Source organism: Copadichromis virginalis, linkage group LG11 (assembly GCF_057382275.1).
Source record: "Copadichromis virginalis isolate Kocher_CV1m ecotype Utaka linkage group LG11, C_Virginalis_male_GT1.1, whole genome shotgun sequence".
Classification (NCBI taxonomy): Eukaryota; Metazoa; Chordata; class Actinopteri; order Cichliformes; family Cichlidae; genus Copadichromis; species Copadichromis virginalis.
Window position 1 is genome coordinate 13,292,902 of NC_140628.1, and position 13,237 is coordinate 13,306,138.

The following is a 13,237-nucleotide window of genomic DNA, read 5'->3' on the forward strand; positions in this document are numbered from 1 at the left end:
GAGAGGAGGAGAAAAGATGAGAAGGAAAGGGAAGAGAAAATATAACCATCGAGTAGAGAGAAGACAGTAAGAAATGTGCATAAGAACTAGCGGGGAAAAAATCAAAGGGCAGGACAAAGATGAAAACAAAATTCTGGGAGTGGAGAAAGAGTCTTTCAGCAGATGTAATGAAGAATGCTGTAGTACACAGAGGTGTACTTGTATGTGATTGTCCATTATAGTTTCATTTCATTACAAATATCAAAGAGAAAATAACTGCAACTCGGTCATAATGGTGAGGAAAATACACTTTTAAAATTGCACTGAACTGATACGACTCGTGCTCTCTTAAGATTGCATTCATGAAATGTTTACTGCACTCAAAGAGGAATGCAGTGCTAAAACAAAATGTTGTCTTCTAACATGCTTCTTTATCCTGCTCTTTTCCTTATCTTCTCACACAGGCCTCAAAGGTTTTTCATGTTAAAATAGAGTCCTTTCTCCCAAATGTCACCAAGTAATTGCTTGTTGAGGACTATTGGGATTCTCTTTAATATTTTAATCAGAATCAGAATCAGAATCAGAATACTTTATTGATCCCTGGGGGAAATTATTTTTTGTTACAGTGCTCCATTTTAAACCAACATTAAGACAAGACAGACAATACGCTAACTAAGAATAGTACAATATATACATATATATACATACATACATACATAAGTCACTTATAAATAAATATTTGGAAAAGAAACATGTGTAGTTGTAGCAGCAAACAGTGTGTTAAGTGGATGCGTTGTACAGGGAGATGGCCACAGGCAGGAATGATTTCCTGTGTCGTTCAGTGGTGCTTTTCGGTAATCTCAGTCTCTCACTGAACGAGCTCCTGTGACTGACCAACATGTCATGGAGTGGGTGGGAGGTGTTATCCAACATTGTCTTTATCTTGGACAGCATCCGCCTCTCCGACACCACCTTGAGGGAGTCCAGCTCCATCCCCACAACATTGCTGGCCTTACGGATCAGTTTATTAAGTCTGTTGGCATCTGCGACCCTCAGCCTGCTCCCCCAGCATGCAACAGCATAGAGGATCGCACTGGCCACCACAGACTCATAGAAAATCCTCAGCATTTTCTGGCAGATGTTGAAGGACCTCAGTCGCCTCAAAAAATAGAGACGACTCTGGCCCTTCCTGTAAAGTGCTGTGGTGTTTTTAGCCCAGTCCAGTTTATTGTCAATGTGTACTCCAAGGTATTTATAGTCCTCCACAATGTCAACACTGACCCCCTGGATTGAAACAGGGGTCAAGTGTTTCCTGGTCTTCCTGAAGTCCACGATCAGTTCCTTGGTCTTTGCCACGTTGAGCTGCAGATGATTCTGCTCACACCACGTGACAAAGGAGTCGACCACAGCCCGGTACTCTGTCTCATCATCCCTGCTGATGCATCCAACCACCGCAGAGTCATCAGAAAACTTCTGAAGATGGCAGGTCTCTGTGCAGTGGCTGAAGTCTGTGGTGTAGAGGGTGAAGAGGAAGGGGGAGAGGACAGTCCCCTGTGGTGCCCCTGTGTTGCTGATCACCTTGTCAGACACACACTGTGGGAGACGTACATATTGTGGTCTTCCTGTCAGGTAATCAACAATCCAGGACACCAGAGAAGCATCCACCTGCATCGCTGCTAACTTATCACCCAGGAGGGTCGGCCTGATGGTGTTGAAAGCACTGGAAAAGTCAAAAAACATGACCCTCACAGTGCTCGCCGGCTGGTCCAGATGGGTGTAGACACGATTGAGCAGGTAGATGATGGCGTCCTCTGTTCCGAGACGAGGCTGATAAGCGAACTGAAGGGGATCCAGATGTGGTCTTACTATGGGTCGCAGCTGGTCCAGGATGAGCCTTTCCAGGGTCTTCATGATGTGGGAGGTCAATGCCACGGGCCTGTAATCCTGGGGGCCACTGGGACGAGGCGTCTTTGGTACAGGGACGAGGCATGATGTCTTCCACATCACCGGGACCCTCTGCAGACTCAGACTCAGCATAAACAGTTTATGAAAGACTCCACACAGCTGGGGGGCACAGGCCTTGAGGACAAGGGGACTCACTCCGTCTGGTCCAGCAGACTTGCCTGAGTGAAGTCTCCTCATTTGCATCTCAACCTGGTATTGAGTGAAGGTGATGGGTGGGGGAGGGGTGTCAGGAATCTCACAGGAGGCAACATGTGAAGAGAGAGGCTGGCACAGTGGTGTGGCTCTGGATTCCAGGCTGACTACAGGTGAGGTTGTGGGGGTGGGAGCAGAGGGTTTGACCTCACAATTTGAAGCACTTTGAGTAGACTTGTGTTGTAAACTGATGATTTTTAAACAAAACTAAATTAAGCTGACTTGAAGTGAATATACACAGCTATCTGAGCGAGTACAACAGTTTGTAGGTTTTCCAAAACTATGTGTGACTGTTAAATAGCTGGTGCCAGTGCTTTCATAAAAAGATAATATGTGAATCAGACAATTATAGTTGTGCCAAAGAATTCATAAATTGTACAGTTTTCTAATAAACACCACCTCTAAGTCCACCTCTCCAGTAACTATAAAGCAATTCAAAGGCAAATTACAAAAATATAAATATAAAATGCATGCAATATAAAACATTAAGTTTGTAAAGCATGCAAAGAAAAGCTGCAGAACAAAGACACCAATGGATTGAAAACTTGCTTAAGGAAGCACCAAGTAGCTTTCTGTACTGTAGTGCCTTACAGACCAATTACAGTAACATTATCTAATATAAAATATCAGTATGAGTCATTCAGATGGACTATCAGACAATGAGACTCCAACCTCTTACTTAAACTTGGAACCATATATTTTTCAACACCAACACTAACTGAGCTCTGTAAACAGTTTTATAAACAGTTAAAGTTTTATGGCAGGCTTACATTTCAGACTTTATGATATAATTTTAGGGGATGAACACAAAACTTGCATTAAGTGTTGAGGAATTTTAGCCATTTAGCAGAAAAGTCAATGAAAAGTCAGTCAGTCTTTGTCCAAACCCATCTAGAAAAGCAAGAGTAGCTTTGGAAAAAAACATTTTAGAGAATATATAACTATGGTAAACCTGTATAATAAAGACAGGAAATAAAAGGTATGGATAACATTTTGAATGCCTTATGAACAGAGACTGAAGTGGCCCAGAATAATCTAAAAGGCCATTTCAGCACCTTCAGCTAATGAGCAATAAAATTTAACAGAATGCGCATTGGTGTCGCTTCCAGTGACGGCATGATACAGCTCAGTACATAATAAGAATAATTACATTTTCTGCTTAAGCTCTCAGCACATTCCATATTTCATTCTTGACCCTGTGATGGCTTTATGGTGCTGATATTATTAAAGTTACTAGCGCTAGCTAGAGGCTGTACTTTAGCCTGTTGTGCTACAGAACAGGAGTTTGAATAAATAGAGTAACTCGTTTTGTTTTGTCTTTTTTTTTTTTTTAAATAAAGGTGGGTAATTTCGAGTAACTTTTCACATAATTCAACAAATATCAGAAAACACACAAACTATGTCTGCGCATTTTGCCCCAAAATTCATTTTAGAGTTTTTAAATCAGACATGATGAGTTGCTGACTTGTGTTTTTGGTGAAACATCTTGCAAAACAAACTGAAGTATTCTCCTTTATATTATTCAAAAGTTCCATATAAATACTGCACTAGGCAGTTTGGTACAGTTTAGTGCAGGCTATGCCAGTTACTTTCAAACACTGTGTTGAAGTTAATAGTGACACACTAAGTTGGACTGGTACGGAGCAAGCTGTAGTGTTCATGGTCAATATTAGGCTGCGTCAAGTGTAGCATACATGAATTTCTATTTAAGAAGATGATGAAGATTAGATTCATCTCCCCAAATTCCATCTTTTATACTACCTTTAAAATATCTTGGGGTTAGAAATCGGCCATATAACTTGTGAAACATGTGCTTATATCTTGTTGACTTCACTTAGCTAAATCCACAAAGAGAAATGGATATCATGGTAGCAACATCACATGGCAGCTTATCAAATAAGACTCTACTAGTGGCTCAAAACAAGTTAGAATGCAACTTATATCTAAGTAACTGTTTCCCCAAGCTATAACTCCTGATTACAAACCATAGGATATACTGTAATATCACCTGAAAAACAACAACAGAGCCAATGCAGTCCATGCACATGCACAGCACTGGATCACTACTGTCTATTAATGATATAAAAGAAGTAGAAACAACCAGATGCCTTTTTAAAGATACCTTAACCTCTCATTGATTATTTAATTTAAAACTATACAACTTTCAAACACTGCACACTGCATATTCTCTTGTTGTTCTGGTCTCACAGCCTTAACTGTGACCCACATTAAGTAGAGGATTACATTACTATGAATACGGATTATTTGGAATCTTTTCTCCTTGTGTGTGCTGCTGACCTCTCCAGATGACAGCACATTATTCATGTACTCCAAGAAGGACTCGTCTTTTATTTCGTTGTCAGTAAAGATGAAGCTGATGCCTTTTCCATGCTGGCCAGCTGTTCTGTACAAACTCTTCAGGTCATCCATCAGGTTGGATGTATTGTATGAGCTGGAAAAGAAAAGCATAAAATAAATATGCACACCCTTTCTTCACTAATAACTAATTTTACAGCTTCTAAAAATCATCCATACGTAGTTAAATGCAATCAAAAAGTGCAGCAGCAGAAAACTAGATCGCACAAAAACTTTAATTCATCTATTTATGTGCCAATTTGCATGAAATTTCTCATGAGATTGAAGCTCAAACTACATTTATTGGTGAGAGCGGTTTAAAAAAAAAAGTGTCGGCGCCCCAGTTTGAGGCTTGGACGATGAAAGTGAAGCACATCTTAGCTTGAAAGTTCACCTGCTTTAGTGTGTGAATGTCAAATTTATTGAATTATAAAGAGGCAGATGAAAAATAAGTTAGAGGGAAAATGGAAGAAGCTGCAAATTGGAGATATTAACTGCATAAACAACATGAGAGAGAAACCACAGATTACTTTCATCTGGTTCTTTAATGATTATCAGTGAGATGAGATACTCCATCCTGTAGTTAATAAGAAATTATAACAACAGCCCTAAGTGGCTGGGAGTTACGCTGTGACTGCCAGACTAGATACGCATTGCTGGTTATTAAAAATAAACACACCTGTTCCCAACTCAACCCAGCAAAAGTGATGAGTTGACCAGTTTGTAAAAGAAGAAATAATATTTGAGGACAAAATAATGGCAGTTTGAGAACAATGAAGCTAGTTAAGCAAGATACAGGTAAAGAGTAACCTCTCCACTCAAGGGAGAAAAGCTGCTTAAGTGAAAAGTAACATTGTGTCAGCCATAAGGATAAAGAGCCCGGACACAGACAGCATGACTACTAGCCACTCAGGGCTGCTGTGATGATAGAAATGCTTCTTTATATGCAGTCTAGTGTGCTTCTAAGAATCCACTGCAGCATATATACCAAAATAAATGCTTTTAAAAAATCTCTAGTAGGAATAATAGTGTTAGGATAACAAAGTTTAAAAGAAATTGTGTACATTAAAGCAACAAGAAAGTCTAAGTTACTGTACAGACAGAGGGAGAGAAAGAGAGTAAATTGGGTTTGCATGAAATAAGAGAACTATCTGTACTGGATGTGCATCTGAAAATCAGTTTTATGTGTGTATCAGAGAGAGCAGATGAAAAAGAAGGAAGGGGACACACAATAGAGGTATCCGTTTTCACCAGGGATAGCTGTGAAGCTAAGAGGACAAACATGTGGTTCATTAATATTAATAGGAAACATTAAAATCTGTTTGGCGAACAAACCGGTGGAAAGTGTGACAATAAATGAATGTAGGGACTGAAGGAGGAAACTACTTGACAGGTTTGGAAGCACGAGTTAGTGATGGTGAGTTAGTATGTTAGTGAAGCCAGAGCTTCTGAGATATCATATAATTAGTATGATATCTGTACCTCTAATGAGAATATACTAGCTGCTGGGCCTGAGAGCTGATAATGCAGAATGTTTCTCATCAGTGACAAAGGTTCTGAGTTTAATGGTTTGATTATAGATGATTATATGATTAATGATTAGATTATAACTAAATCTAACGATTATAAAACAACTTTAGTTTGACATGTTTTGTGAAGGAATTACTCAGAAAAGGAAATCTGACAATGAAAGGTGTTACTACCACTCCACAATCCAATCCTTAGGAGGTTTACAACTTACACCACCCTACCTACATCATTAATAATATTAATATTAATTTTTGCCAGCACACTACCGTGTGAGCGTGATCTGGAAGATCTTGTATCCAGCTATGAACGAGGCCAATCTGGTCAGGCTCTGTTTGCCAGAACCCCCAACCCCCACCAGCAGGGCATTACCTCCCGGTGTTCGGATTATCCTCGACACCTACAAATACACACAGAGCTAGAGTCAAATAAGCATGTTTAGATTTGCAGTAAGTTGTAGGCAACAAAAGAAAATAGCAAGCAAAGTAGGAATACATTAAAAAGATAAAGTAGGAATCTGTGTCTGAGTGCAAATGTCTGGGAGTGAGCAACTGTTTGTGAACGCTCCACAATTTATACTCCTTGAAGTAAAACTGTTAGGATATTCCTTGGGCTTTAAGGTGGTCTGAAAACATTAATGGAGGACTTTGAAATGTAAAAACCCTGACTGATGAAAACGTTAGGAAGTGTAGATTATTTTGGTTGGCACAAACACGACAAAAAACTCTTTAGAGTACCTTGACCAAATGTATCATAGCATCCTGAAAGAAGACCATATCCATGCCAGTACCCCTAATACTTTCATTGTAATGGCTTAGGAACATGTTCAGACGGTCCTTTAAAGCCTCAAATGATTCAATAGGCTCGTACACTTTGGGCAAATCAAAGTCTGAGTCTTCTGGTTCTTCCCCTGTGAGGAAAAAAATGAAAGCAGGTCACAAAACTGAGAAAATCTCTTAAATATATATATATTTCAATATAGTCAGACTCAGTAGTACCTGTGGCCTCAGGGGCATCTCGCAAGAAGTCAACAAAATATCTTTCTGCTACATAGTCCACCATATTCTTGTGCTCTTCACCAAGATGTTCTTCCACCAGCTTTGCCAGAGCCTGGTCAAACCACTCCACATCATCAGGCATCGTGAATCGATCCGCTATCACACGCTTGCACTCATGTTTCCAAAGTGCCATCAACGTCTGGAAAATATATGTTACGTTATTTTTCTGTTAGACAGAAGGTAATTAGCTACATGGAATAAAGTAATAATAATAAGTAATAACAAAGTAATGACTGGTAATAGGTAAAAGCACTGGGGTAGCTTAGTTACTGCAAAACTGTATTACTAGTGTATTATTTGACTTAGGATTTTTAATGTGAAGTCAGACTGTCAGCCGATATTTTTAACCTAGTTATTTTTGACCTCAGCAAGCCTCCTGTGACAGCTCTTGCCACTCAGTTTCATACTGCTGCCACTTCCCCTGTTTGTCACTTACTCAGTCATGCATATTTGTCCTTGGAAAAATCCTGCATGTGTGACCAAAAAAAATGTTTCTCCAGTGGAAATCTCAACATGTTCTCAAGTTTTTCTTAACTACTTGTCATGTTAGAAATGAGGTAATTAAGCATGCAAAATACATCTCACCTGGACAGAGGTGACAACTTCAGCATTGGTGCTGAGCATGCCTTGCCAGATCCTGGAGAGATCCCTCAGGTTAAAGATGTAGTGGAACTTTGCAGGAGTCGGAAGCATCTTGACCTTAGTCAGCTGCCAGAGACGACGCGTGAGGGAAACCAAACGAGGTACAGTGCTCTGGACCTCCTCGCTAAAACCACGTCCTGTGTAAAAGTGGCCCTCACCGATCACGCCTGTGTCATAAAGTCGATGTTTAGAAAAGTTATATATTTTTTTCCAAAGTAAAGGATACAGTGTGTTTCGTGAAATCACTGTATGGTGGCATTTATTAGTACTTAGTTCATCCCTCTAACTTGCTGTGATATATATATGATTGGCAACTATATTACAAGCACACAACACCTACACAACTGTCTGGAAATGGTAAAATAAGAACAAATAAAATAATGTATGTCTCTCAGGACATACATTATACATTATGCCTTAGACCTTGTCATGTATGAACATGTAATGCGAAGTAATCCCCAAAATATAAATGACTGCAGAAAAATGACTTCTTGCAGTGTTTTACCCACCAAATATCTTGTCTATCGAAGCATTGGAGGGCAGCGTGCAGTTAAAGATTGAGAACTGCCTTTTCAGTCTCTGTGGTATGTCATTACGGCCCCCTCCAGGATGAATCATTGCTGCCAGGAACTGAACATCCACAATATTTGTGAACTCTCCAGGTTTTTCCAGATTGAAGAAACCATTCTGTTCCATCAGCTGCCTGACAATCTCATTAGTCACCTGTGATTGAAAGCAAGAAGCTTAAATCAAGAAAAGTTTTGTTTTTCATTTATTTATCATTAACCAGTATTATGAATGAAAAAACACCAGTAGAAATGTTATAATGACCTGGTCTCCCCACTCATTGATGACAGGCATGTTGATGTCATCTATAAAAATTGACATTTTCTTCCCAGCAGGCGGTCCATAAGTGGTCCCCATCCTCTTATCAACATAGCTCTCAACTGACCTCTAAAAAAAAGGAAAAAAGGGAGGGATGAGGCAAGAAAAAGTACAGCGAGATAAAGAAAGAGATCTTTTAATTTCAACTGAAATGTAATTCATCACAGATCATCAATATCACACATGTTCATATTCTTTAATGGCAAATGAACACAGTCATGGTGTTGGTTTTCATTATAGACCTGCTCTGTGCATAAGGCATTGCCAGGTTGGCAATGCCTTATACAACTGCCCCCTGCCTTGCATTGAAACGATTACTTTCTTCCTGTCTTTGGCTGTGTGACTGCTGTCTACTCTTACTACTTCAGCTGTATCTCATCACTCGATCGGTCCCTGAGTGTGCGCAGTAAGGAGCCTATAATATGCCTTGTTACTCAGCTGTATTCCGCCCTCTTTCCTAGTTTGTGTCTATTTTGGTTTCACTGTACTTTGCATCCATCCTTCATATCTTTTGTTTTTGGTTTTACTACTATTTGTATAAGCCTTCAGCTAATTCCTGTGTTTGATCTCTTGGTGTTACGTTCTGTTGCATCAGCTTTCATTTTTAAAGTTTGCTCTTTATTCTTGTTTACCTGCCTGTGGTGTTCTCCCCTCTTTAACTGAACGCTCCTTTTAAGTTAAAAATTCACAGAGTGACACACTTCTGTTTCTTCTAAATTAAGAGAAACGTAGGCAGGTGACCTGCTGCTTTACCTGGAACATTAGTGGTGTAGTAGCAGAAGAGAAGTTGAGACTCTTGCCTATGTGGGTCTCAGGGTCATACTTTGACATGTAGCTCTTGATGATAACAGTCTTGGCTGTTCCTTGCTCTCCAATTAGCAAAACAGCCTATAACAAACATATTTAGATTTGCCATCAGTCCAAATTATCCCAAATAACTTCCACGTTATAGGATAACATGAGAAGGACGACAGTAGAACAAGACCGCGAACAGTTAACTGTGTCCTCCAATGCAAGAGAGGCACGTCTACGGCATATTCTATGAGGAAAGATCAAAGGGAAAGTAAGAGCATATCCTCTGCGTCTGCTGAGCATAAACACATGATGCTGGTTTTGTAGTTACATTTAAATGTTTATCCAAAGTTTACTTCAGGTTGTCTCTCTGGAGAAAGTACATGACTCATTGTCAAAGTCTAAAAACAGATGAGACCTTCATAAATGTAAATATAACACATCAGAGCTGCTTTTCCACCATCCCTGGACTCGCACCAGTTTGCATACAGGGAGAACCGGTCAACCGAGGATGCGATCGCCACAGTGCTGCACACATTACTGAAGCACTTGGAACACAGGAACACCTATGCACGGCTCCTCTTTGTAGACTACAGCTCGGCTTTTAATACCATCCGGCCATACAAACTCCGTCCCAAACTCCACCAACTGGGACTTAACTCCTCTCTGTGCAACTGGATTGTGGACTTCCTCACTAACCGTAGACAGAGTGTCAGAGTGGGTAAGAACACCTCTTCCACCCTTGTGGTCAACACCGGTGCCCCTCAGGGGTGTGTTCTGAGCCCTCTGCTATACACTCTCTTCACCCATGACTGTATTTCCTCCTGCGCGTCCAATCTCATTGTTAAGTTTGCAGATGACACTACAGTGCTCGGACTTATATCCAACAATGATGAGACAAACTATAGGACAGAGGTGCAACAACTAGAGTCATGGTGCCACGACAATAACTTGGTCTTAAACACCAAAAAGACCAAGGAGATCATTGTAGATTTCCGGAAGAGGGGTCATAACAACCATCTGCCTCTCTTCATTGGCAGTGAGGCGGTGGAGAGGGTGAGCAGTTTTAAATTCTTGGGGGTAACTGTGACCGAGGACCTGTCCTGGGGCAACCATATCACCTCAGTTGTACGGAAGGCCCAACAGCGCCTCTACTACCTGAGGAGACTGCGGAGCGCACACATTCCCAGATCTCTGATGTTGAACTTCTACAACTGTGCCATCAGCAGCGTTCTGACGTATGGATTTCTAGTGTGGTTCCCCAGCTGCACCAAGGCCGATCAGCAAGCACTCCAGCGGGTGGTGAAAGAAGCTGGCAGAATTATTGGAACAAGTCTGCCAGAGATCAGTAATATCTTCCCCACTCGCTGTCTGAGGAGGGTGCACAGTATCCTGCGGGACCAACATCACCCTGCGCGCCACCTTTTCCATCTGCTGCCCTCAGGGAGAAGGTACAGGTCTATACAGGCCAGAACATCCAGACTGGCCAACAGCCTGTATCCACAGGCTGTGAGGCTCCTGAACTCTCTGCCCCCCTCTCACGGACAATAACCATATCCAACTTCTTAATAGCAATGAACTGGTCTGCATTGGTGCATCATATCTTTATTCTCTTCCCCCTCCTGCCCCCCCCCCCTCTTTCTTAAACAGATAACTATCATATCTGATATCATATCTCACAGTACAATAATATTGAATGGGTTGCACTGTTGTATTTTGTCATGTTTCTCAGGTCTTTGTCTGAATTTCTACGAACATTATTGCTAAGGATTGTCTTATTGCATTGGAGTCACACTGGGTTAAATATGTACACTTGGGTTTTAAGGGGTATTTATTATTTTCTTCTTTTTTTTGGGTTGTATGGAAGCCCCAAACGCAATTTCATTGTTCTTGACAATGACAATAAATAAACACTATAGAGGATTTAGAAAAGACACAAAACACTCAAGAACAGGAAGGTCAGATTAGACTTTGAAAACAGAAAACAGCTAAAAAGAGCCTTGCACAATTATCCAAAAACTAAAACTAAGATTGCTTGTGCCAGAATGATGGGAAAAGAAAAGTATGTGGAACATCATCACATTGTCTATCAAACATGGAGAAGGCAGTTTAACACTACGCGTTAAAGCATGCGCGTGTAGGCTGTCACTGGAAGCGGGTCACTAGTGTTTGCTGATGATGGAAATTACTCTAACTGGTAACCATACCTTGCCTTGCTTTGCAATAGTCTGGGTTAGGAAGTCTGTTCTAACGTTGTCCACATTGGGGACCAAAATTGAGCTGTACTCTGGTGTGAATTCAGATGGATAAATGTATTCCTCCACTCTGGTGTTCCAATGGACCCAATGACCTGGAAAAATATTTAATTTAATTTTAATAAGATAAAGCTTGTTGTAGAGATCAACACAAAATATGAAAAAAAAAATTCAAAATAATATTAATCCAAGGATATTAATTTAGTTTATCACTAAAAATTATTTTATATACACATATGTACTTTCCATAAGTACAACATGAGACATAATGTCTCTGCCTACCCAGTAACTAAACAACGCCATCTGACTGAAAGTTAATGAAGCCATGCTTACCATCTGCTGTGACATAGTAGTCAAACATGGTGTCCTCACTGTCAGGAGGAATGTCTGGCAAGTTTAGATGAATACTCTTGTTTCCTCTAAGCCAGATTTCCATCTTCCTCCGATCATCCAGTTCAAGTACGGCCCCAGCGCTCCACATTAGTGCAAAGACATAAAGCCGCTCCAAGAACTCTCTGGATAAATCGCCACACTGCTCCTGTAAATTGATATCCATTTTAAGATGAGGAAATTCAGGGATCATTAAAAGAACCCAAAAAGGAGATGAGCACTTCATAAGTTAGGCCAAGTCTATGAAACTGAACATACAAAATATATGGACAAAACTATGAGTCCCAGTCTGTATAATGGGTATAAATGTGCTTAAAAAGGTTTTGAAAACATAAATACAAGTTGGTCTCACTATAAATTTCCACTTCTACTTCAAGAGTCACTTATCAATGAAATATTCATTAGCTGCTGTTCGTGTGCATGTCCAGTGGATGGGAATACCTCACCTTAGGTGGTATGAGTCCCTGTAGCATGTTTATGCATTGCATGATTACAAAGGCCTCTAGCATGTCCATTTTGAACTCTAGTGACTGCACGCAGAAGCGGTAGAGCTCGGAGAAAGACGAAGAGAAGAGCTTTCTCAGTATCTCTGCCTCATGTGGGGACCGTTTCTTCAACCAGCCCTAGAAGCAGCAACAGCATGACTCTATTTAGTCAAAACTACATGCAGTGCACAGGTTTTAAATTATATGATTCACAAGTAAATATTGCCTTAATATACCTTGATTTCAAACTTTTACGAAATGAAACAAAAATAATTACAACCGGTTTTTCACCTCTAGTATGGGGATCCAGGTGAGCACAGAGGAGCTCATGAACACCATGCCATTGCGTGAGACGGTGGCTGGAGAGGCATTGTCGATGTTATGCGGCTCAAATACCACCTTGCAGTTGGGAGCCATTGGTATTCGGTCTCCATTTGCGAGTGTAAGAGTTCTGTTGTCATCCAAAACTGAATTTAGGTTTTCAATCCAGATGGCGTCAACTGGCCCATCCAGCACTATCCAGATGTGCTCTCCTGTGAGGGAAACAAAGTGTTTGTTTAAATGATTACGAAAATGAGGTGGTATGAAGACCTTGTGCTGTCACCCTCAAGCAAAAATGAGCTACATTTCTGAATATGAATTTAGTGCAGACAAAAGAGTTCAAAATGTTTTCTTGGCTAACCAGCAATCATGAGCTATCAGTTTGCAAGAA

At 40.5% G+C, this 13,237-nt stretch overlaps 1 protein-coding gene across 1 annotated transcript in view; it reads right to left on the bottom strand.

Annotated features, from left to right (window-relative positions):
- The window catches only part of dnah5 (dynein, axonemal, heavy chain 5), a 124,636-nt gene that overhangs the window by 81,469 nt on the left and 29,930 nt on the right, over positions 1 to 13,237 (bottom strand). Inside the window, exons 45-56 of the mRNA XM_085473199.1 lie at positions 12,817 to 13,058; positions 12,487 to 12,663; positions 11,984 to 12,188; positions 11,603 to 11,745; positions 9,357 to 9,491; positions 8,550 to 8,672; positions 8,228 to 8,441; positions 7,662 to 7,885; positions 7,017 to 7,215; positions 6,756 to 6,928; positions 6,288 to 6,418; positions 4,435 to 4,588 (exon numbers count right to left, since the gene is read on the bottom strand). Coding sequence (XP_085329325.1) covers positions 4,435 to 4,588; positions 6,288 to 6,418; positions 6,756 to 6,928; positions 7,017 to 7,215; positions 7,662 to 7,885; positions 8,228 to 8,441; positions 8,550 to 8,672; positions 9,357 to 9,491; positions 11,603 to 11,745; positions 11,984 to 12,188; positions 12,487 to 12,663; positions 12,817 to 13,058 — 2,120 coding nt within the window. The remainder of the gene's footprint in view (positions 1 to 4,434; positions 4,589 to 6,287; positions 6,419 to 6,755; positions 6,929 to 7,016; positions 7,216 to 7,661; positions 7,886 to 8,227; positions 8,442 to 8,549; positions 8,673 to 9,356; positions 9,492 to 11,602; positions 11,746 to 11,983; positions 12,189 to 12,486; positions 12,664 to 12,816; positions 13,059 to 13,237) is intronic.